Below are 26,415 nucleotides of genomic sequence, written 5' to 3'. Positions count from 1 at the left end.
TGAAGGGTGGCGCTTGAGAGATAGGCCTAAAAGGAAGTAGGCGATCCATGCCAACCACGCTGACGCCGGAAGGCGAAATGGTGGAAGGACTTAGACTAACGCTTTGGTGAAGTAATTGATCACCCATTTGCTTTCAGTTTTATTTTCAGAGTTGATGTCTTTTCTTCCTGTGATTATCACTACAATATGGTGAATAGAGATTCCACGTTGTCTACGACATTCTCTGCGACCGTGTGAATAATAATTGCATGTGGATCCGCTTTAAACAGCAAGGCATGCAAGGGAAATGTGGCGAGTCCGACTATCGTTCTAACGGGTCATACCAGTTGAGTCGTATACAACAGTAGCCTTGCTTGGTTTCGCATTGCTATGATTGCACATGGATGAACATGACGACATTTCTACCAAACTCGGTTCATGGCAGTTCAATACCAATGACGCCGCATATAATTCTGTTCAAACAATCAAAATTTGATACACTGGTCACGAAAATATACTGTTGAAAAGAACATTTTAGTAGAATGTGTGTATACGTTCGCATAATGTTTATTATACACACACACACACACACACACACAGACACACACATATATATATATATATATAGAGAGAGAGAGAGAGAGAGAGAGAGATAGAGATAAATGTATATTCACATGTGTGTGCGTGTGAATGCGTAAGCGCGTGTATACACATGTTATGCCCCCTATGAGTTTATAATGACTGTTATCCAATGCAATAAAGTTTCTTCCTTGCCCATTATACCGATAATCATTAGGTATTTTGTAAATATGGACTATGACCTGACTAACAAGACGGAGAATGATCAGCCGGTTTTTATCGTATCTCAAGTAAGACCAAGATAATGAGTATCTGTTAGTATATCGTATAGGTGCCGTTATATACCACCCTCCTCGCATGGATATCACATGAGAGTGAGTATATACTCCTCGTGTTGGCAAACTTTGCGGCCGCAATCAAGTGGCCAATGACTGTTGAGATTGTAAATACCGAAGAGTTTGCGGAGAAACACTAGAGAAATAATTTTATATAGCACTCGAGTTGTGATTGCTTGGGCGATCTTCAGAACCTGTCAAGATGAAGGCTTATGCGGTGCTGGCGACAATCTTCGTGGCGTTGGTGTGGAGGGTGGGTGGACAAGGTATAGTATATTGCACTCATTAGTGAATAGTGCACGATCTAGAAGGCACTACAGATTATAATGGACGGCAAAATAGTAGGCCTAGAGTGGTAGTTGTACTTAACCAATGCCGATGTATTTGGAGTGTAGGCATATAATACATGTAGTCTAAATGAGCTGTGGATACCACATCATGCATTCGATTCTTTGAAGTATAAGGTATAAGGTAGAAAGACTTTGTTTATGCATTCAACACAAAACAATGAAATGAATGCCTTCCGTGGTGCCAATTAAAAGACAATTCTTGTCACCTGCTCTGCGCAGGTTCATCCATCGTTTGAACGTGAGTTTCATCATGCTACTGATGAATGCATGAATGCATTATGCTACTTTGAAAACGAGTGAAGCGCATAACCAATTGAGAAAAAAAGAAGGTAATTTGTACCAATGTGCCCATTGTGCTAACTGTAAACTGGCTTTGGATTGCGTGATGCGGCTTTCAGATTAAGATCTTGAAGAAGATCCTAGGCAAGGAGTATAAATATGCAGAGATATTACACACTAATGTTCACATTGTCAAGTAAGCCTATTTTTTTTTTTTTTTTGGTAAAAGTGAATGCCCGAAGTTCACGTCAATCATGTAAGGACAGACACACCTTCATACACATATGAGTTAAGAGAATACAGCAATATTAACAGGACATGTCAGTGAAAGCTGGATGAAAATCGGACAATCCTTTCAACAATTATGATTCTTTTAAAATACCAAGTACACATACATACACGTATGTGAGATAGTCAAAACTCATGCACGTAAAAGATCCCGCTTCATTCATGCATCGCAAAGACCAGGGTGCATGGCCCGGACGGGTCAGCCGGTTAAAGGTTGTCTCTTCTCACATTCGACTGGACCCCGTGGAGGACCAGCTAGTGCAGCTGACCAATATGGGTTATCCAGCCATCTTCTCAGATGAGAAAAAAAAAAAAAAAAAAAACTAGAAATGTCGCAATGGCGACTGGTATGCCTCCGTCATAATGCATAATTCTCCTAATAGGTCTAAATAGTACATGTGGACAATGTGTGATTACATTTTCACAAAATTGGCAAAATGTTAAAATGACAAGTTTGTCACAAATGTGTTGAATGTTCACCTTCCTTGACCTAGGTTTAATTGGATGAATAGGAGAGCATGTATTTGGGATTTACCGACTTTAACTTGACTTTGACCCATACATACGTTTATGCATTTAGTAATTTTCAAGGTATGGAGAAAAAGTGCAATTTACGTATTGAATAGTGAATTATTACCATTTTCATCTGGCCTTTGACCCTAAAATTCATAAGATAATCACTGTCAGGCAGAAGATGCATAAATATGTAGTACGTTTCAAGATAACTTAAGCCACTTCCGAGATATGGAGGAAAAACTTAGTTCAGCACTTTCACTTGATCTTTGACCTTTTGACCTTTGAGGCAAAAACAAAAGAAGAAAAAAACTTTCCAGAGAATCTCTATTAGGTTAAACATGCATACACCTAGTGTAAACAAAAAATAATAATAATCCTGCTGGCATTGCATAAACATGAGGGAAATATTTAGTAAAATTTTGAAGTGTTGCCCTTGACCTTTGACCCCTGACCTCTGACCCCATGAACCTTAAATTCTCTAGATAATCACTGCCAGTCAGTACATGTATATATACTATGTTCCATGAAGAGACCTTGAACAATTTCCAAGGTACGTACAGAGAAAAAAGGTGAAGTTTAAATATTTTTACTTGAACTTTTGACCTTGACCTTTGACCTCATGACCCAAACTTTCACCAGAGAATCTTAATTGGGTAATACATGTATACACTAAGTTTCAAGAAAATATCTTCAGGCATTGCATAGATATAATGAAAATAGTGAAATTTTATGCATTTGACCTTGACCTTTTTTGACCTTTGACCTTGAGCATGTGCACCCAAAAGTTGATAGGCACAACTTCACCCTCTAATACACATACATGCCAAGTTTCATTAGGATGCCTCAAAAGGTTTTGATAGTTACCTTGTCCACAAAATTCATTACGGACGGACGCCTGCGGACGGAAGGACGAACGGACGGACGGACGGACGGACGGAAGGACGGACGGACGGACGGACGGACAACCCGAAAACATAATGCCTCCGGCACTACTTCGTGGCGGAGGCATAAAAAGGAATGAGGGAGTAATTATATCTTGACTGTTAGTATTGTTGTTCGTTATTTATGTGTTTATATATGTATTGTTGTTATTTTTATGCCTCCGCCATGTATTACCCAATTAAGATTCTCTGGTGAAAGTTCGGGTCATGAGGTCAAAGGTCAAAGGTCAAAAGGTCAGGGTCAAATACATAAAATTTCACTATTTCCACCATATCTATTGAATGCCTGAAGATATTTTCTTGAAACTTAGTGTATATATGTATTACCCAATGAAGACCCAGTGAAGAAGCCTCCGCCATGTATTACCCAATTAAGATTCTCTGGTGAAAGTTCGGGTCATGAGGTCAAAGGTCAAAGGTCAAAAGGTCAGGGTCAAATACATAAAATTTCACTATTTCCACCATATCTATTGAATGCCTGAAGATATTTTCTTGAAACTTAGTGTATATATGTATTACCCAATGAAGATTATCTGGTGAAAGTTTGGGTCATGAGGTCAAAGGTCAAAGGTGATTATCTAGAGAATGTAGGGTTAATGGGGTCAAAGGTCAGTGGTCAAAGGTCAAGTGCAACACTTCAAAATTTTACTATTTCCCTCCTATCATGCAATGCCAGCAGGGTTATTTTTTTTTTTTCACTTGGTGTATGCATACATGTGTAACCTAATAGAAATTCTCTGGAAAGTTTTTTTTTCTTCTTTTTTTTGCCTCAAAGGTCAAAAAGTCAAAGATCAAGTGAAAGTGCTGAACTAACTTTTTCCTCCATATCTCGGAAGTGGCTCAAGTTATCTTGAAACATAGTACATATTATGCATGTTCTACCTGAAAGTGATTATCTTATGAATTTTAGGGTCAAGGGCCAGATAAAAATGGTAACAATTTACTATTCAATTCAGAAATTGCACTTTTTCTCCACACCTGTACCTTGAAAATTACTCAATGCCTAAATGTATGAATGGGTCAAAGTCGAGTTAAAGTCCTTAAATCCCTAGATACATGCTCTCCTATTCATCCAATTAAACCTAGGTCAAGGAAGGTGAACATTCAACACATTTGTGACAAACTTGTCATTTCAATATTTTGCCAATTTTGTGAAAATGTAATCACACATTGTCCACATGTACTATCTAGACCTATTGGGAAAATCATGCATTATGGCGGAGGCATACCAGTCGCCAAAGCGACATTTCTAGTTTGCTTTGTTTTTTATGCCTCCGCCACGAAGTGGTGCCGGAGGCATAATGTTTTCGGGTTGTCCGTCCGTCCGTCCGTCCGTCCGTCCGTTCGTCCGTCCTTCCGTCCGTCCGTCCGTCCTTCCGTCCGTCCGTAATGAATTTTGTGGACAAGGTAACTATCAAAACCTGTTGAGGTATCCTAATGAAACTTGGCATGTATGTGTATTAGGGGGTGAAGTTGTGCCTATCAACTTTTGGGTGCACATGCTCAAGGTCAAAGGTCAAAAGGTCAAGGTCAAATACATAAAATTTCACTTTTTCCACCATATCTATTGAATGCCTGAACATATTTTCTTGAAACTTAGTGTATACATGTATTACCCAATTAAGATTCTCTGGTGAAAGTTTGCGTCATGAGGTCAAAGGTCAAAGGTCAAAGGGTCAGGGTCAAATACATGAAATTTCACTATTTTCGCCATATCTATTGAATGCCTGAAGATATTTTCTTGAAACTTAGTGTATACATGTATTACCCAATTAAGATTCTCTGGTGAAAGTTTGGGTCATGAGGTCAAAGGTCAAAGGTCAAAAGGTCAAGTAAAAATATCAAAACTTCTTTTTTTTTTTCTCCGTGCCTTGGAAAATTGTTCAAGGTATCTTCATGGAACAGTGCATATACATGTACTGACTGGAAGTGATTATCTAGAGAATGTAGGGTTCATGGGGTCAAAGGTCAGGGGTCAAAGGTCAAGTGCAACACTTCAAAATTTTACTATTTCCCTCATATTTATGCAATGCCAGCAGGGTTATTATTTTTTTACACTTGGTGTATGCATGTGTAACCTAATAGAAATTCTCTGGAAAGTTTTTTTTTCTTCTTTTTTTGCCTCAAAGGTCAAAAGGTCAAAGATCAAGTGAAAGTGCTGAACTAACTTTTTCCTCCATATCTCGAAGTGGCTCAAGTTATCTTGAAACTTAGTACATATTATGCATGTTCTACCTGAAAGTGATTATCTTATGAATTTTAGGGTCAAGGGCCAGATGAAAATGGTAACAATTTACTATTCAATTCAGAAATTGCACTTTTTCTCCACACCTGTACCTTGAAAATTACTCAATGCCTAAATGTATGAATGGGTCAAAGTCAAGTTAAAGTCCTTAAATTCCTAGATACATGTTCTCCTATTCATCCAATTAAACCTAGGTCAAGGAAGGTGAACATTCAACACATTTGTGACAAACTTGTCATTTCAATATTTTGCCAATTTTGTGAAAATATAATCATACATTGTCCACATGTACTATCTAGACCTATTGGGAAAATCATGCATTATGGCGGAGGCATACCAGTCGCCAAAGCGACATTTCTAGTTGTTTATGTTTTTTGCTTTGTCTGTTTGTTTGTTTGTTTTTGCTTGGTTACTTAACGTTCTTGTATTAAAGTAATGATCACTCTTTACCATTATTCCAATCGCAGACGCAGAATTCTGGAACAACCAGGCACAAGAAAGCATCCGGACCGCCCTGCGGCTTCAGACGCTGAATATCGGGCAGGCGAAGAACATCATCTTCTTCCTCGGTGATGGCATGAGCATTCCCACAATAACGGCCGCCCGCATCCGACAGGGGCAACTGGCCGGGAGGACTGGCGAAGAAAACAACCTGGCGTGGGACACTTTCCCTCACGTGGGACTTGTCAAGGTATTATCAGATGCGATTCATATCTTATTTCGAGCTTAGAATTGTTATTTGTCATCGTTTTAGTTTGATTTATGTTTTCATTCGGCACGTTGGAAAGCTTGCCCAACAAGGCTTTCGGCTTATTGCTCATTAGCATACGTCATTATGCAATACCATCAGAGGGTCTAGCAAAAACTATGAGTTGATGCAGAGGCATACATTGTTACTTTCCCGATTTTTATGTTTATAATATACCGGTATATCTCGGGGAAAAGTTATGTTTTTGCCTCTGAATGCTCATAGCAAAATTGCTAGAACCAACAAAGACATTGTATATTTGTTTCATCATCCCTCATATTCCAATAAATGCTTTCGTAGGCTGCATCGCAAAGGCTGAATTGTTTTCGTGCTGTGGTATTCATCGTTTTAATTTCGTTTAGAACTGCGAGAGAGGTAGCTGATCTGTTTCTACGTTTTTTGCTATCATTTTTTTTTCATTAGATTTCAACATTTCTTCCACATTTAACAGGTGAAAACGGGAACAATTGTCAGCCATTTCACCACGGTCACAACTGGAGGCAGCCATTTTGTCACTTGAGCTGCTTGCGCGCTGCGCGCATCGCAAAAATGTAAGACATTTAGATATATAATCGATCACAAAGTTTGCGATAGCAGGGTGATCGTGATTCCGAAATAATATCTTTCATGCCAAATAGATCATTTTCTATTTCCTTAAATTTCTAGCGAAACTGCCCCTTTCCGTGGTCTATACTTATACCAATTCATATGTAAACCATGTATTGTACATGTCTTTTGATCGAAGAAGAAGAAGAAAAAAAAAAACATACTTAACACAAATGTATGGTCATATCATATGAAAATGTCACAAGTAAATATCAGAAATATGATGGGGCCTACATAACGGCTATAACGCTGGTAAAAACTGTAGGTTCTCGAATTCATAGGCATATAATTATGTGGTCTTGGAGAACGGATATGTTTATCTCGACCAACTAAACTTATACCAGTACTAAAATCGATATAAAGAATAAACTAATGAACCACATGGATATCGCTGAAACCAGACTGTACGGAACTCATTGTGTTTGAAAAAGAATACTATATATTTGATGTATTGGCACCATTAAGAATTTGGTGCTTCGGACAAGGACAAAAGACTGGGAGTATTTGAAAAAAAACAAACTTTGAGGGATATGATAACAAATATATGATATTAACCATGTTACATGTACAATAATATACATTAATAATTTGATAAGTTGTTCCTACGACATGCATGGAGTATAATAACCTGAATGAAGCTGAGAGACTAAATTTGATAAGTCATTTGGTTAACTTCGATTGTTGGATTGCAGCTCATGCATGTGCTCGAATCTTCTCGCGTGTCGTGTCTGTGTGTCCATTTAATTTCCTCCTATTCTATATTTCAAATTATACAATCATCTATACCATCTGACGCATTGAAGGAAATTGTCCACATTCCCATTTGAAGTTTAATTCCCTCATCGCCCCGTATTCACGAAGGTGGTACAAATGAAACCATGGCTTAAAGCATGGACAGAAACCATGGAGCACCAATATTTCGTTACGAAATTGATCATTTCGTCGACAAAATTACCGTTTCGTCAACGAAATTATCATTTCGTGGACGAAATGTTCATTTAGTTAGTAAATATGACATTTCCTTACAAAATAACAATTTCATGGACGAAATGACTAATTTCGTAACGAAATATTCCATGCGACACTTGCCGCTCTATGGTCTTTGTCCATGGTTTATACTATGGTTTCATTTGTACCACCTTCGTGAATTCGGGCCATCATGTTCACCTTGTCATAACTGGACTTTCTGTTACATCATGTGGCTTCCCAGAATCTTATCCTATCGTTAATTACTTTTCTTTCTTTCTTTCTTTTTTTTTTTGGGGGGGGGGGTATCATGTTTTTATTTTCTCATTCAGTTGTTTGGTCTAAATAGTAAACGGTTTCCCTATATATTTCCTTACATCCAATACTTAAGAAGCTTTTATGTAGACCCCATCATTTTTGTCATCACTTTGCGAAATTCTGATCACCAATACTATAAACTGCTGTTAACCATTACACACATTTTCATGTCGGAATAGTTTGATATGTCAAGGTGGATCTTAGTATTTTGCGACCTTTGCATGATTGCATTTCTATTTTTTGTTTAGTTTAAGCCAATTCCAAAACTTTTTGCTTGAAAATATCAGCTAGAATGGTTGGCATCATTGTACCTTTAAACAAATCATCATTATGCGTACATATTATGAACAGGTGTTGTATTGATACAGGAATACCATACAGATTTCAGATAATTATAATGATTATATATGTCATATTTTCTTCAAATAAATTACATCGTTCTTTATCCATTTTCTTGTGGTTTCTTACGCCGTGTTGGCGTATAGACGTACAACACAGACGCGCAGACACCGGACTCGGCCGGCACCGCAACGGCTTTCTTCTGCGGAGTGAAGACCAAGTCCGGCATAATCGGTCTCGACGATGGTGCGGAGTATGACGATTGTACCACCGCACCAGGGACGGAAGTTGACTCGGTTCTGCAGCTAGCTCATCGCACTGGTAATGATAAGCAAAACTCAGCCCATGCCGATTATTTTCCGGGCCACACAGCATTTGCCCAGGAAGAATGGGTGCACGTCACAAGTTCGACACCCACGAGTCACACATCCCACGAGTTACACAGCCACGAATCATACAACACACGAATCATACAGACCATGAGCTCGACACTAGGCAAATGAGGCCCATGAGTTCGACACTAGGAAAAAAAAAGAAGAAAAGAAAAAAGAAGGCTGATGAGTTGGACACTTAGCAAAGAGGGCCCGCGATACCGAACATAATGTCCCGTTGTCTACTGTTGGTCTCGTGGGCCTTTTCTATCTAGTGTCGAACTCGTGGACCTTGTTTGCTCACACCGCTGTGTCGCGACTCATGGGCATTGGACGGCATGACTTGTGGGCTGTATGCCTCAAGGACCTTTTTTCAATGTCAAGCAAGTGGGCCGTATGACTCGTGGGTGCCGGTTTCGTGGGATCGGACCCAGGAAAATAGGGTTACAGGTCGTTATTCCGAAGGTTCGTTATTCCGAAGGTTCTTTGGTCCGAAGGGTCGTTATTCCGAAGGTTCGTTAGTCCGAAAATGTGACGAAGTTTGTTATTCCGAAGGCTCATTAATCCGAAAATGGAATAAGGTTCGTTATTCCTAAGGTTCGTTAATCCGAAAATGAAACAAACCTCGTTGTTCCGAAGATTCGTATCGGATCCTATATCACTTCGGATCAACGAACCTTCGGAATAACGAACCCTTTTTCATTTTCGGATTAACGAACCTTCGGAATAACGAACCCTATTTCATTGTCGGATAAACGACCCTTCAGAAAACCGAACCCTATTTCATTTTCGGATCAACGAACATTCGGAGTAACGAACCTTCGGAATAACGCCACAAATGTTCGGATAAACGAACCCCTTTTCATTTTCGGATTAACGAACCCCTAGGTATAGTGTATGTGTATGTGTGTCAATGAAAGGGGAAAATATCTCCCAAAGTAATCACTGTCAAAAAGAAACAAAAAGGATTTGGCTGCTTTATTCTTCTTGAAATGTTATTGAAGGTCTTTGCAGACTCGTTAAGACCTGCGAAACCAGATAACATGATTGTATTTTTTACATCGAAATTGAAGCTTTATACTTCCTTTGTAACGTCCGCAGGAAAGGCTACAGGTGTTATCTCAACTGCACGGGTAACCCACGCGACGCCCTCTGCGCTCTACGCGCACTCACCCAACCGCAACTGGGAGAATAGCAAGGATATCAACAGCACGTTGTGCCCCGACTCTAAGGACATCGCCGCGCAGCTTGTTGACGACAACGCCTTCATCAAGGTATGGCTTGACTAGGGAATAATATAAGGAGACGACGTTTGAGACGACGCTTGAACTGGACGTTCTCCTCTTCGCTACGTCGTGCTGAAAAGTAGCTTAAAGGCCGTGTCACACCTTTCCGGGCAAGCTACGCAGGTTTGTGGCGAGGAGGTAGTTTCCAGCACGTAGAAGATTTTCCGCCGTCGAACAAGAATGTTTGAAATTTTCGCACTTGTTTCGTACCTACTAGATGCGTGTTACTTAGCTTCTACTTGTGACCTGCGTGAGAGCTTTGAAACCAATCCGTTTTCTTTTACGAGTGACTTATGGGTACTGAGAAGTACCTGCGTTAGAGTTGCCTGCGAGGTGCGGCCGGTAAGGGTCTCTATACTGGTGTTCTGCGTGTACTTCTGCGACCGAACCTCCCATGCTCAAGGCCTTAAATGTGATACCGTATCTGGGGAAGTTTTGCGGCTTGACTTGGGGAAAAAAAAAATTGCTACCCGGAGCTCTTCGCAGTTGATCCGCACGTGACGGTACCTAGCGCGTACCTCGCCTGTAGTTGCCCGGAGGTACTCACGCAAGTCCGATTTAACCGCAACCAAGTTTTGAGCATGACCAAAACTTTTTCCGGGTGAGCAGAACACCAGTAGGAGGCCCTTGGTGGCAGCACTTCGCAGGTAACTCCCACGCAGGTACTTCGCAGTCCCCGTATGCAGCCAAGATAATGACATTCCGTGGGATTTTGTCATTTTCTTCAGAGGAATTCCATCACTGAGTTGTCAGCCCCACGCGACTGGTACAAAGGTCACACAGTATACTAGTACTTGTAAGTACAAATAGAATTTAAGTAGAACGCGTCCAGCAAGTTAGACACATGCACTGACTCGCCCAAATCCTTGTTCCCCCTCAGAAATTGCCCGGTATGCTGGAAAATCCCTACACGCAACAAGCCTGCGTAGCTTGCCCGGAAAGGTGTGACAGGGCCTACAAATGGTTGCGGGTAAAAAGATTTGCGTGCACACCTCCGGGTGACTATGGGTGAGATACGCGCTAGGTCCTGTCATGTGCGGCTCATACCGGGGACTTCCGGGTAGTAAAAATTGTTCTTTGCAAACCGCACGCAAGGCTTGCCCAGAAAGGTGTGACACGGCCTTTAGATTTAATACGCTGGGACGCAACGTATAAACAATAAAATGGCGCCCCCATAATAATGATCGGTGCATCAATTAGCTCTCTACGTCGTGAATTGAGCGGACGTAAAATAGCACAGAACACGTGCAGTGAAAACTCAGGAGATGCAAGCTATATAGATTGACTTAAATCTGGATCTGGATCTGGATGAATACGCTGAAAAACTCTGGATAGAGTATCACTCAGCACTGTGGTGTGATGTACAGATAATCACAACGGAGGTGACGCTGGAGCGCTTCTTTAAATGTATCAAATTTATGAATCTGTTTCATATTACTCGGCAGATTATTCCAATCCTTTGCTGTTCTATGGAAGAAGGATTTGGCGAGAGCAGTTGAAGAACCGTGTGAAGTAGAATGATTATCAGGATGATAGCTTCGGGTTGTCATACCTCTCGGTGCTCGAGCAGGGCTGATATAATCCTCGAGCTTAAAATCATTGCCGTGCTTTATTTTATGAAATGTCGATAGCCTTAGAAGCTTGCGTCGTTCTGGAAGTGGATAAAGTTTAAGATCCTTTATCATTCCGGAGACAGAAGACTGTCATTTATAATCATTACAGATGAATCTGGTTGCTCTATTTTGTACTGCTTGAATCTTGGACGTTGAGTGAAAGGGTCCCACACTGTACAGCAATACTCCAAGTGGGAACGCACTAGGCTCTCAATGCTTGGAGTTTAACATTTCTCGGTGCATTGTGTAGATTACGACGGAGGAAGCCAATCATGCTGCTTGCTCTAGCTGTGGTTGTACTTGTCTATTCCATTTTAAGTTGTCTGATAAGACAACTCCAAGGTATTTATGACTGGACATTGACTCTAACTGGTGACCGGATAAGGTGTACGTGTGATGAATGGGTCGAAACTTCCTTGTGAAGTGCATAACGTTGAATTTATCCGGCTTGTATTTCATTTGCCATGGGAAATATGCGATGGGAATTGGATGGGAACATAAGGCTATTATTACATCATCTAGCCTAGATCTTTTTTCTACGATTCAGAGTTGAGTGTAAAAATCATTGTAGTGAAGGGCATGGGGGATTTGGGTGATGTATTTCCCGAAAGCAAAGGAATTCGAATTAAAACCCTTCAAGCACAAAAGCGAAAAAAGTGCTTATAATCACACGGGGAAAACAGGAGCTGCCGATATTCAGAAATGTTATACTGGAAAAGATTGTCTTTCATGCTTTTGAATGATTACCATTCATAGGAGTACTCTTGTGCTTTGTTATCAAGTATGCATGGGGGTAGTACACAAGTCATTATCTATTATAATTAACGTAGGCCCTACAGACTCCACTGAGTAATCATTGGTTATTGTCGGACTGAAAGTTCTGTGAGAGGTACCGTACATGGAAGAGAGATCTATGGTAAGTATAATGAGTGTTTAGGCATTTAAATTGGCTCTGAGAACACGTCTTAAAGTGGTCCCTTCCGTCTATCCACATTATTTTTCTTTGCATTAATGGTTTGCTTGATCATTGTTGATGGTCTCGCTTTTGACCATGATGATGTTCGCTACAATGCGCACTTAAACGCTTTCCGTGTCACTGAGTCTAATGCGAACAAATTTCAGACACCCTATATGGACAAAATGTTAAAGTGGCACACAGACAGTTAATCGGTGATGTGAGTAATTGCGGAAGTTAGTAATTGCGGAAGAAAAATGAGAGGTTCAGGATATACAAGCTTGAAATGAAAGGGTGGGTAGCATTGCGTTGTGTGTCGCTTATAGACTGGAACCCCGCCATTCTTTCAAAGACACACCATCCCCTCGTTTTGCCGAAGGGCTGCGTGATAATTGTTTTTCTTGTTATAATTAGAAATGGCCACTTGAAAACCATAGAGAGAGAGAGAGAGAGAGAGAGCAAAGAAAAAAATAAACAACAACCGCAACGACGGGGAGGGGTTTGACAAAGTGGTGGGGTTACAGTCAACGCGATGTCATGCGTATACGGCAAAAGCCAGAATGACATTGCGTAGTGGTAAATTCTTCGAAGACACAAGGAGGGAATAATTTCACTACCTAACACTGGGCTGCACTTATCATTGAAGATAGTCTTCTGTCCTGAAACATATTTTGGATATGGACTCCCTTCTTAGCTTTTCCCATAACACCACCCCAGTCGCAATCGAGCTTTGCTTGATGATGAGCAGAAAAGGTGCAGATTTAGAGATACACGTATCCAAGTCCACCAAAGGGGAAAAAAGTATGTTCACGCTATAGGTAATTATAACATTGCAGAACGCTTCCCCAAAACGGTACATGTCCTTTAATTACGCTCTCAGGTCATCATGGGCGGCGGTCGGCAGGAATTTCAGGCCAACAACATAACCGACGACGAATACCCTAGTGCGAGAGGGCAGCGCACCGACGGCCGAGATCTCATCGCTGAATGGCGAGCGGAGAAGACCAACGCCCAATATGTGTGGAATAAGGACCAGTTTGACGAAGTCGATCACGAAACTACGGACTTTCTCCTAGGTGGGCGTTACCCTCCTCATTTACTTCATAAACCCATAACACTCTGTATATAACCATGGTAATCCTGTCTATGGTATGGACTATAGACAATGTGTATATCCCTAGATTTTCTCCACTAATCGGTATTCAAAGCATTCAAAGGGTTTACGTTCAAGTTAATTTTCGCACAAACTTGTAAACTGATTTATGTGTTAGTTTATTTACTGTTTTTATTTCTGCATTTTCCTGCAGTGTGATCATGGCGATGATGTACAAACGGGCGTTTTGATTAAAGGATATGGTATAGTTTTTGTTGAGATGTTTGATTCAAATTGTAACTATTTCAGAGATGATTAGAAACCATGCAATGAAATATAGAAGAGCTTGCGATTCTAGGAGGAATTCAAAGTTTATTTCATGAAAATCACTTTTTAAATGACTGAGATATCAGGAAAAAAAGTAAAACGAAGTGGTCCTTTAAACAGTTGGGTCCCATCTGTATTAGGATGTCTTTGTTTTTTATCTATACCGTTAGATTGCAGGGAAATTTTTCGTTATGCAATGTTGTGAGGTCACTTACCCTAGCGTGGTCAAGCACAAGCTCAACCACGTCAACTCTCACTCTAAAGGGATGGTTAAGTTTTGGTTAAGATGGGAATTCGATTTTCAACTTTTTTGAGAAAATGATCGAGAAACCTCTCGAAGAAACATACAAGGAGAGGAAGTTCGTTTGATGAAAACTTGTTTTGAAATGGCTGAGATTTCCCAAAACAAAGACACATATATAATACTGTAACGCGTATGATTATTTAATGTTTGTTATAGTAATGTACGAGTACTAGTGCTTGTTGTTTGCTATACATGTGTGTGCATGTTTGTGTATGTGTGATGATCATGTCTGTAGTCCTTTGCGTATTGATTTTGTAGCAATGCTAAATGAATATATTTGTCCTTAAAACGGATTATTGTGCCTTTTTCGCATCTTTGTTAAATTTTCCTTATCTACTTTTATTAGTGTCGATTTGGTTGAACCTGATAGCAAGAACAGCAGTGATCACCATGCATCTTTTTATTCTACCATTTATTCGATTTCTCTATAATTTCACTTAGGTCTCTTTGAGAGAAGCCACATGAACTACGCAAGCGACGCCGAAGCCGGAAATGATCCAAGTCTGGCTTCTATGACAGAAAAGGCGATTAGAATACTACAGAAAGAGCCCAATGGATTCTTCCTGGCAGTAGAAGGTATTGGAGACACACTTTGCATTCATTTCGGCAATGTTCGGTATGCATGTGCCATCCCAGTCATGTTACATCGCGTCAGTCGAAAGGTTTCGGCAGATTCCGAAACGCGCATGCACGAAGAGGACCGAAACACAATCGTAAAATCTCGGAACGATTCGTAGCAAGAAGGAATGAGGGGGGGGGGGGGACAAGTGGGGGGGACGCCAATCTTGACGACAATGACACTGAGTCATTGAGCATTAATCAGCGACGAGATTCATGGATTCATTCATAAATGAATAATTATAAATGAATAAATAAATACGCAGGTAGATAGATAGATACTTAGATAAGTAATTAGATAAGTAGATAAATTAATAAATAGATCAATATGTGAATAAATAATTATGAACAAATAAATAGAAGGAGAAATAAATAATTGAATTCCAGTAATTGAGTTATCATTCACTGTAATAGTTCTTGTTCCGATTGCCATAAAGGTGGACGAGTCGACCACAGTCACCACGCCGGCCGGGCCTTCGATGCCCTCGGAGACACCATAGCATTGTCCGACGCGGTGGAGATGGCCCTGGAACTGACCGACGACACGGACACTCTCATCATAGTGACGGCAGACCATAGCCATACAATGGCGTTCTCTGGCTACCCCGTACGAGGCAACCCCATTCTCGGTAAGTATACGACCCTCGAGGGATATAGGGTCAATGCCATTTCAGAGTTTTTGTCATCAATACAGGTTGCTATAATCAAAGCTATACCGCATTTTTAAGGTGGGGCCCTTCTCAGGAAAAGGTGTGGCATCGGTGCACCGCGGCCGCGGTGGAGTTACCATGATTTTCGGAAAAGAAGGTCTGCAAGTAAATTGCGATAATTTCAGTCAAAGCCGACTGGTTAATGTTGTCATCAATTACTTCCATAATATCAGCAGAAATTAAAGTTACAATTCTTATGACTGGCAACTTTACCTTCGTTCCACTGGTTACAGCACTTGTTTATTATTTTTCCGATTTCATTTCTGCATCTGCGATTGTCTTCGCCTTGTTGGACAACAGGTGTTGCCGTGGACATCAGGAGATAGGTATTGCCATCCTTAGATTTAATTTGGACAGTGCGATCCCGACTTCGGCAATATTGTATACTTTTTTGGCACCCAGTTCTTGGCGTTGCATGCAAAGAATTCATAGAATGCGTTTGACATTCATGCTGCAGGTGTGATGTATAGAACACGATAAGATATTGCCCTCTGCTAGTCTCAACTTATATCGTCGCTTCGCCTGTACAATAAATATGGAACTTTCGCTACACGACGGGAAGACCGAGAGGACGCGGAAGCAATCAGCAGTGACGGTCCCCGCACTCGGACTCCCGTCCCCATTCTAGTTTCGCTTTTCTGTGAGAATGGACCCGTAGCGACAAGATCGCTGACTAGCTGGCTGCTCAATCGTGCCGAACATTGGGATCGAACGCTATTTTGGCCGAGAACCAATCCGTTTTCTGTTACGAGTGACTTATGGGTACTGAAAAGTACCTACGTTGGAGTTGCCTGCTAGGTGCTGCCAGTAAGGGTCTCCTACTGGTGTTCTACGTGTACTTCTGCCACCGAACCCCCACGACTCACTCGGAACAAGTTTTAAGCATGCTCAGGGCCTTGTCATACCGTATCTGGGGAAGTTTTGCGGCTTGACTTGCGGGGAAACAAATTTGCTACCCGGAGCTCTTCGCAGTTGATCCGCACCTGACAGTACCTAGCGCGTATCTCGCCTGTAGTTGCCCGGAGGTACTCACGCAAGTCCGATTTAACCGCAAATAAGTTTTGAGCATGACCAAAACTTTTTTCCGGGTGAGCAGAACGCCAGTAGGAGGCTCTTGGTGGCAGCACTTCGCAGGCAACTCTCACGCAGGTACTTCGCAATCCCGTATGCAGCCAAGATAATGACATTCCGTGGGATTTTGTCATTTCTTCAGAGGAATTCCTTCACTGAGTTGTCAGCCCCCACGCGACTGGTACAAAGGTCACACAGTATACTAGTACTTGTAAGTACAAGTAGAGTTTAAGTAGAACGCGTCCAGCAGGTTAGACACATGCACTGACTCGCCCAAATCCTTGTTCGCCCTCAGAAATTGTCCGGTATGTTGGAAAATCCCTACACGCAACAAGCCTGCGTAGCTTGCCCGGAAAGGTGTGACAGGGCCTATACATGGTTGTGGGTAAAAAGATTTGCGTGCGCACCTCCGGCGTGTCCGGGTGACTACGGGTGAGATACGTGCTAGGTACTGTCATATGCGGTCTCATTCCGGGGACTTCCGGGTAGTAAAAATTGTTCTTTGCAAGCCGCACGCAAGGCTTGCCCAGAAAGGTGTGACACGGCCTTTAGATTTAATACACTGGGACGCAACGTATAAAAAATAAAATGGCGCCCCCATAATAATGATCGGTGCCTCAATTAGCTCTCTACGTCGTGAATTGAGCGGACGTAAAATAGCACAGAACACGTACAGTGACAACTCAGGAGACGCAAGCTATATCGATATTAGACTTAAATCTGGATCTGGATCTGGATGAATACGCTGAAAATCCTTCTGGCTGGTTCAACGCTGACGCCTTAGATTTAATTTGGACAGTGCGATCCCAACTTCGGCAATATTGTATACTTTTTTGGCACCCAGTTCTTGGCGTTGCATGCAAAGAATTCATAGAATGCGTTTGACATTCATGCTGCAGGTGTGATGTATAGAACACGATAAGATATTGTTTATACAGAGAAGCAAAATACGCGCTCATGCCGGCTCATGCCGGCTCATGCCGGCTCATGCGAGAGGACCTCTCGAATTTTGCTCTGTATAAACGCGGCGTATGCCGGCATACGCCGCCAAATCCAGGCTCATGCGAGAGGTTCCGTCCGCCACCTTTTGAGGTGGACGATGCGAGAGGAGCCTCACGTATTTTGCTGTGTGTTTATACAGACGACCGAAATTCGAGAGGTAACCGGAAAGCGCGTATTTTAATATCTGTCATGATCGAACCACGTCTTCTCCTTCTTACTGAAAAACTGGATTTCAATTGATCATTTGGCCGGGTGGTTGTCAAGAGGAACGTTACAAGAATGACCTTCAAGCTTGGTGGTCCTGATGACTTTGCCGGTGCCATCTTGATTTTTTTCATTTTTTCCCATCATGCAATAAACTGCACTGCGAACGTGACCTATGCTTGACACCCAAAATTCGAGAGGTCCGGTTCAGCCGAGGTCCGCTCGCATCGGCTCGCATGAGCCGGTATTTTGACTTCTGTATAAACACGAGAAATAAGCGCTCATGCGGGAGGTAAAATACCGGCTCATGCGCGCCGATGCGAGAGGCTCCTGTATAAACACGCACAAAGCCCTCTGCTAGTCTCAACTTATATCGTCGCTTCGCCTGTACAATAAATATGGAACTTTCGCTACACGACGGGAAGACAGTTTCGCTTTTCTGTGAGAATGGACCCGTAGCGACAAGATCGCTGACTACCTGGCTGCTCAATCGTGCCGAACATCGGGATCGAACGCTATTTTGGCCGAGAACCATTCTCGTTTTCCCATGGACGGGAGGATTTTTTCGGAATTGAGCACGCGCAGAAGCAAATTTTGCATACTCCACGCTCAACTAGTGGCCGCGACGTGCTTGCGGAAGTTTCCTAGTCTCATCCACTCCAGAAATCAGGCAATTGATATAGCAATTGTGTTCGGGTGAATGATAGCCTCGTCAATGCGTAACGCTGATACACAAAGATTTTTTTTCTCTCTTTCGCTGACTTTTTTTCTTTCGCTGCTTTTTGACGTCTTGCAGGTCTTGTGGATGAAGATGACGATGCAGCTGACGGCTATCCATACACGACTTTGGGTTACCTGAATGGACCTGGCGGTTCGAGAACTGTTGTCAGCTTTAACTTTACAGGTCACAGGCGTGACCACACGGAGACCGACACTGGTAAGCTGTACACTCTACCTGTCTCTTGTATGAATTTTGTTATGATTACGATACGCTATTATCATGATAATTCCCTGCCTTTACAAACAGGGACGCGAGCCGATAGACCATTCATTTCTTATTCAAACTCTTCAAACAATGGTTGTTCTGACTAACTAGAAAGCGTGCGCGAGGTTTGCCAGATATGTTAATAGAATGAGATCATATATTATTGTTACAATATTATTGTTAATCGAAGTTTGGGCTTGCTGAAAGACGGATATTCAACAGAGACAGGCCTTATCTGTAAAGAGGTCCCTTCCTATTATGGAGTTAAATACCTCGTAAAATACGAACCATGCTTCTCTTTGTTATCACAAAATCAATAATCAAGAGATATAAGTAGTATTTATTAGATTTGTATAACTTGCAGTGACCTTGAGCTTGCCACGTGTAAGCGATGGGCTACCTTCAAAATTTGTCAGTGCTGCTGTCGAAAACTGACATCATAAATACATGTGAATTTCCAACTGTCGTATATGTCGTGTTTTACATTAGTTGTTCTTTGGTTCCTTGTGCATAATTTTGTTGTTGATGTATGTGTATTTTTTCCGGTGTTTATCTCAACAGAGGATTCAAACTTTCTACAGGACGCCCTCGTACCGCTGTCGTCGGAGACCCACGGCGGAGATGACGTGGCAATCTACGCCATCGGCCCAATGGCCCACCTCTTTCACGGCGTGCACGAGCAGAACTACATCGCCCACGTGATGACTTTTGCCGGTTGCTATGACGACACACTGGATAACGTCTGCAACAGCGACGTGGAGCAGTGCCCTGGTGGTGCTGGCATATTATCAGCGACAAAAGTCCCAGTCATTATCGCAGCTATCGTATCTGTTTTGATGACGTACTTCCTGTAGAAGAGCGAAATTCCCAGTGCATTTCTGTATCACTCTATAAGTCAACTTTAAGGAATCAAGCAAAGTCGGGTGAACTGAATGAAAGTGGTCTCATCAGAATTTGGCCTTGGTGGCAACCAAGTTTGCAGTGCCTGCTGGATGTCACCACCTCAATATCTCTCCATTTGTTTTGTACACAAGTATCGTAATACACTTGTAGTTATCATTTTCGTCGATAGATGGGTCTAGGGCAATTACCCCCAGCCTTGGCAATTATCCCGGACCCTTCCGCTGACCCTGACCCTAACCCTAATCCAAATCCAAATCCTGAACCTAATCCTAATCCTGACCCTAACCCAAACTTTATACCGTAAACCTAACCCTAACTCTAATCTTTACTCTAACCTTATCACTAACCAGTATTCAGCCGGGGGTAATTGCCCTGATAGACAGATTACTGCAACAGTCTTTCCCTCTCATATTCTTTGGAATTTTGATGCGGAGGATATAGATTAAATATAATTAATGTGTACTTCATGTTAGACCTTAGGTCGAAAATAACTGGACATCATGTGGAGATTCATACAGGCAGGAGGGCATTTCATCAAGTGTTATGTCTGTAATTATCAATGTCAAATTTGCTCTCATGCAGTCAATCACACGTAAGGATTTCAGTAGCTTTCAACAGCTGTCAGTGACTGACTAATTTCACGAGACGATGCCAAGATGAAGATCAATGGGAGTTTTGTGAGGTGATGATGTCACTCGCCACCATCTGTGTGTTTGCTCCTAATATCTCTGCATGGTAGAATTTGAAACTCGAGAGCTTTGTTATTGACGGTCTTATTTTCAAAGAAATTTCAACCATTTTGTTCCTAATGTTAATATACTTTATTTTCAGAGCCAATTAAGCTAATCACGATATGGAATTGCACATTGCACAAATAAAGAAATCCATTCCTTGTAGTGACAGATTAAAATCAAAACAATTGCGTTCGTTTAGTAGGCTTATTCAAACAAAATAGTCCAATTGATAGTATGTGACCCTACGCTACAAGAAACGGACCTACTAGAATGAACACTGTGCAGAATATTCACACTTGTTTCGTTCAGACCATGATCCTTCGAGGATAAGCTAACTTCAAAGTTAAGCTGTATGGGGCGCCAATGGTTGCACGGTCGATTTTGTTCCGAAATTCGTCATTTCGTCGACGATATCGACCATGCTACACTTGGCGCCCCATAGAGCTTATTCTTAAAGTTACCCTCTAGGTTAGCAAATCACTGTCGTAACTACTCTAGGTCCAAACTATAATGCAGGGTAACTGCGTCTTTAAAGATTACTCTTAAGTACTAACGGAAAAGAGAGAGTGGAAGAGGGAGTGAGAGAAAGAGAGTGAGTATACCCAAAGACGTTGCGTAGAAATTTATTTTGTATGGAGTGTAGTTAATGTCAGTGTAATTTGTAAAGAGCTTTATCGCAAAATTATTTAAGTTGGAATATTTGCTTATATTTGATAACATATCAAATCTGCTAGGGAAAAAGAAAACAGCAATAAGAGAATAGTAACAAATGCGAAATAATTTCAATCACAACTTCAAGAATATTCATGGTCATGTTGCACTTGCGGCATCACTGAAGAGGTTTGAAGTTCGTCTATCTATTGATGGACTTGCTTTAGAATGTTTAAAAGTGGTGCTTAGCCCATTATGCGATCAAACTCCTCAGTTTATTGGACATTGAATAGTAAAACGAAGAACAAATAAGGAGCAGCAGAGGGTAAAAATACACAAGATTCCAATTTATAGTTTGCTGTTGTTGTTTTTTTTTCTAAATAGTGAATAGTTGATGCAGTTATACGCTTTGTTATTCTAGAAAACACTCGAATACTTACAGTTTGTTCCGATGCGTCAGAGACAACCAGTCCGTATCAAGGTATAAACCATAAACTATAAGGCGTGGAAGAACACCAAAGTGTGATGTCATAGCCATTTATCGCCATGATGGAAACTGGGTCTATTCAATAAGCACCCTCTTCTGGCCGGAATATCTGTAAACACTATTGTTGCTAACCATGCTCACACCTGTTTTCAACTCAAGCTATAACAAAAGACTGTGACATCATCACTTATATATTTCGGTGCTCTATAGAGTATACATTCATTTGTATGATGACCTTTAACCTTTCATTTAGCATTGTCACCGGGCATGCAGCTCCGCGTGGGTGCCGAGACTGGCGTAGAATACTAACATTCCAAACTTACACAGATCACCTGTTCGATGGAATGTAACGTAACATGCATCACAAAAATGAAACAATAAAATACCGGTACCGAAGTGATGTCTTTTGCTCTAGTTTTGGTTGGAACCATCAAGTGCGCGCATAATCACTCGGACCACAGATAAGGTTGTATTCAACCAGTTTCCATGGCGATAAATGGCAATAACATAGAACTTTGGTTGTCTAGTAGATATTCGATCTCTCTTGAGGTACTATGCACCTTTCGCTTCCCGACGAATATTGTGATTGACTCAAAACACCTCAGTAAAATCGATACTCTTTACCTATATTTTATGTCAATCCGGGCATTAATGGATTATTTTACACGTGAAAGGAGAAGTGAAAAAGCAACACGTGAATGAATGAATGGATAATTGAAATCATGGTATCTAATTTGATTACAACTCAGCATCGAATATAAAACATTCCAGACGTCATCTGTGGTCATTGATAGGTTTTTTTTTTATCATTATGTAATTTTGAAATGGCGTCATCATACCATCTTGATTTGATTGTTCGCGAATAAAACGCGTGCAATTACCATTTGCCTACAGTATTTGAAATCGCATGGAAGAATTTAGGTTGTGTCTCTTTTGGATTTTTTTCTTCATTATAAATTTTTGATACATTTGGGTGCATATACATGCATATAGAGTTGTGTGTGATTTGATTGTGCCATATATGAAATAAAGTATTCTTCTAACGTAAAATTTTGTCCGAGCATAACTCCGTCTGTTCATGGGTCATTTGATCTAACGAGAACAAAATAGTGTGGGGAGAATCTGAAAGCTGCGTCAGTTCAATTACCTCGTTTGATGAAACTATTCTAAAGATTCGTTATCCGAAGGCTCTTTAATCCGAAAATGAATAAATAAAAATGTTATTGGATCAAAAAGTTTGTTAATCCGAAAAGAAATTTCGTGATTCCGACGTAATTCCGAAGGTATGTTTATACTCACTTCTTTTCATTTTCGGATTCGTTCGAACCTTCGGAATAGCGAACCTCATTTCATTCACGCCACAAAATGTTCAGGTCAATGCAACCTGTTCCATTTTAGGATTAATGAAAAGGCAGGTAAAGGGAATTTGCGTTTTGGAATAACGAACCTCATTTCCTTGTCGAATTAAGAATCCATCGGAATAACGACCCGATAAAATAAGATTAAGCAACATTTTGACTTAATAGAAACTAACTGCCTGCAAAAATAGGACTACTTTGGCCACTTTAAAATCATACTGGAACATTACAGTGCGTTTTTTTAAAAAAAAGGTAATCCAAATTTGGAAGGCTACCATTTCTTAATTGTCAGCTACGAAGAGCACAATGTTGGTTGTGAGGAAAGAGGAACTCTTCATCTTTCCATTAATGCCTAATTATGTCGACAAATGTCGTGCATGACTGAGCACATGAACTTTAAAGACAACAATGACAAATTGCCCTTTTTCCAAGTTTGAGTGTCACATGAAGGAACAATGCATGTCTCACTGAAGGGATAAGATCTGTCAATGAAAGTGTTCAAATAAACAGGCCAGCCTATACGAATGCACTTTTGTGTTTAGGTTTGTATTCAGAGTTTCTTCTAACATTTTATAGTCCATATCAAACCTGCAACATGGCCACCTGTCCAATAACTTGGTCACTCCCAAAAGGCCAACCAGCACAGTCCATTTTCTCTGTTCACGGACATTCCACGCATGGCTCGTAGCAATAAACCATGTTTTGAGAATAAAGGGAGAAAATGGATAATGGGTTATCCTTTTTGGGAGTGACCAAGTTATCAAGAACATGGCCATGTTGAAGGGTATGGACCATAAAAGGTTCAAAGAAACCATAAACACAAACATGCAGGCTGGCCTATTAATCGACCACTTTCATTGACAGATGTCATTCATCAGGTGAGACATTCATTGTTCCTTGTTCATGTGACACTCAAACTTGGAAAAAAAAGGGCAATGTTTTCTTTAAAGTTAATGTGCTCAGTCATGCATGAAATTTGTCAACATAATTAAGTATCAATGGAAAGAGGAAGAGTTCCTCTTTTCTCACAGCCAACATTGAGCTGAGTGACAATTAAGAAATAGTAGCCCTCCAAAGTTGGATTACCTTTTTTTTTTTTTTTTTTGGGGGGGGGGGGGGGGGATGCACACTGTATAGTGATCTTTATTTATGTAGCACTCAGTTCTATTGATTTCAAATAACACAATTAACAAAATAATAGTCGGATTGAATTCAACAGTTTAAAGTCCCGGAGTACAATCACCTTGTTTAGGATTTGCAAAGATAGTGTGTTTGTTCTTGTGTTTGTGACAAAAACACACACATACATACACATGAGCACATCTTTTTTTTTTAATGCTTGATCCTTTCCGAAAAATACCAAAACAGGAGCAGCGTCATAATAAACACAATCACAGACCGGTTGCGCAACACCAGATACTCATTGCATTTTCGCATCTATACTATCACGCAGCTACGAAGTCAAAGTTGTGGAATACTCATTGATTGCGCAACCAGTCCCCGTGGCGTAATGGATCAGCGCATTGGACTTCTAATTCAAAGGTTCCGGGTTCGAGTCCCGGCGGGGATGGAAACATTCTTTTTGTTGCCAATTTGAAACTGTTTCGAATGGATAACGGTGTACACTGACGCAATATTTTGTACGGGATCTTCACACATAATAGTACGCAGTAAGCGTGTTCCGCAACAGTGCCAACAGATGGCGTACTTCATAAGATAGGCCCCTATGAACACATTATTGCTTCTGTTTCAGAATGGAAATTAATTTGCTCAATTTCGGTGAACTTCACTTAATTTTGATTTTGTAGATGAGAGCATTTTGTATTGACGCGTAATATCTACAGGCCAATTTTCATAGATTTTGATGAAAAGAATATAAAAATAGTCACTATTTCTTGGAAATATTTTGAAACTTTAAAATTCCATAAATTTGATGTGTTCAGTCCATGTTTACGATTTTCTCTTACATTATACCATTACTATTCCGTTTGCCTGAAATTTGTACATTTCTTGTTTAAGTCATATTGAACATCAGGTAAAGATTGTCCTCTTAGCTAATTGCAGACGGGGAGTATGAAAGTATTGGAGTTCAACAAACGTTCAGAATAAAATACAAAAATGCAGTTGCACATTTTGTATTTGCATGTGGCGGAGGGGTGTATGAACGTATCTCAAAACTAATGTAGCTGAGCACTGTAATTCTTGGTAATGACATTGCATGTTTAACTCAAATTCAGATCAACTCAACTAAAAACAAATATTCGATCAGATTATTCTTCAGTTCAGTTCAGTTCAGTTTTTATTCCTGCATTTCAAAATCAGTACAAATCAACAAATCAACAAAATACTTACATAGTCATTTACACAGCTAATATTCGTAACGTTTGGATCTTACATACATTTTCTTTTTTCTTTTTTTTCAAGAACGAATATCATATATGAAAGGAAGCAATAGGAAATGATAAAAATGAAATGCAGGGGACCATCATCATAAGCTAAGCTTGACGAGGAAGATGGCCCCAGGTAAAGAGATACATAAAGAAAATCTTGCCACTCACTGAGTGGGGGTAATTGTGCAAAGGGCACAATAAAGAGATACATAAAGAAAATCTTGCCACTCACTGAGTGGGAAGTAATTGTGCGAGGGACGTGCGGTGCAGTGCGGTGTGCATTGTGTTGGGATGAATCTTGGTTTGTACGTTGAGTGTTATTTTGTGTATCAGTGTGATGAGGTGAATGTTACTTCAGTTATGGCCCTGAACTCATTGTTTAGGGTGTTTGTTGACCAGGTGGTATGAATATTTATGTGTCAGAAGTATACTGGATTATGAGGGTGTTTTTTAGTTCTCGTTTAGTTCTCGTTTGAAAATTCTCTGTCATTTCTAAAGCAGGAGAGACTCGTCTCGAGTGCAATATCTTCGCATGCAGCAGATATGTCAAGGACAAACCGTTGTATTAAAAAAAAAACCAAAAACGATCTTTGTGTACGATTCTCAAGTAAGTCTATAGGGTAATGGCCCGGATAACTTATGAATAATTTTTTGGCAACGGCAATCAATTAGAGAGAAACCGGATCTTACATGTTATATCTTGTGTATCTATTTCAAAATATCACTTGACCGCACCACTTAGAACGGACTTACAGCGAAACTATTAAAAGTAATTGAACATTATCTATAACGAGGTGTAAAAAAAAAAAAAAAAACGGGTATATGCTTTATAGATGTAATCTGTTTTACTTGTCAAGCTTCTGG

General features: G+C 40.7%; 1 protein-coding gene and 1 non-coding gene across 2 annotated transcripts; both read left to right on the top strand.

Annotated features, from left to right (window-relative positions):
* Positions 1–1,024: 1,024 nt before the first annotated feature.
* On the top strand, positions 1,025–20,100 carry LOC140238647 (alkaline phosphatase-like). Its single transcript, XM_072318547.1, has 9 exons — positions 1,025–1,159; positions 5,980–6,203; positions 8,636–8,810; positions 9,962–10,134; positions 13,595–13,790; positions 14,880–15,014; positions 15,494–15,685; positions 18,840–18,980; positions 19,590–20,100. Exons 1-9 carry the CDS (start codon positions 1,096–1,098, stop codon positions 19,880–19,882), a joined length of 1,593 nt encoding a protein of 530 aa, XP_072174648.1. The 5' UTR covers positions 1,025–1,095; the 3' UTR covers positions 19,883–20,100.
* Positions 20,101–24,657: 4,557 nt separating this feature from the next.
* Trnar-ucu (transfer RNA arginine (anticodon UCU)) lies at positions 24,658–24,731 on the top strand. Its single transcript has one exon. It is a non-coding gene; the product is annotated as a tRNA-Arg (tRNA).
* Positions 24,732–26,415: the final 1,684 nt, after the last annotated feature.

This window comes from Diadema setosum, chromosome 15 (assembly GCF_964275005.1).
Source record: "Diadema setosum chromosome 15, eeDiaSeto1, whole genome shotgun sequence".
Taxonomy (NCBI): domain Eukaryota; kingdom Metazoa; phylum Echinodermata; class Echinoidea; order Diadematoida; family Diadematidae; genus Diadema; species Diadema setosum.
The sequence above is the reverse complement of the archived record's forward strand: the minus strand, read 5'-3'. Positions and strand labels throughout refer to the sequence as shown.

Coding starts and splice junctions, on each gene's coding strand:
- LOC140238647 (XM_072318547.1), top strand. CDS start 1,096: ATGAAGGCTTATGCGGTGCTGGCGACAATCTTCGTGGCGTTGGTGTGG. Junction 13,791..14,879: donor AACTACGGACTTTCTCCTAG/GTGGGCGTTACC, acceptor AATTTCACTTAG/GTCTCTTTGAGAGAAGCCAC. Junction 18,981..19,589: donor CCACACGGAGACCGACACTG/GTAAGCTGTACA, acceptor TTATCTCAACAG/AGGATTCAAACTTTCTACAG.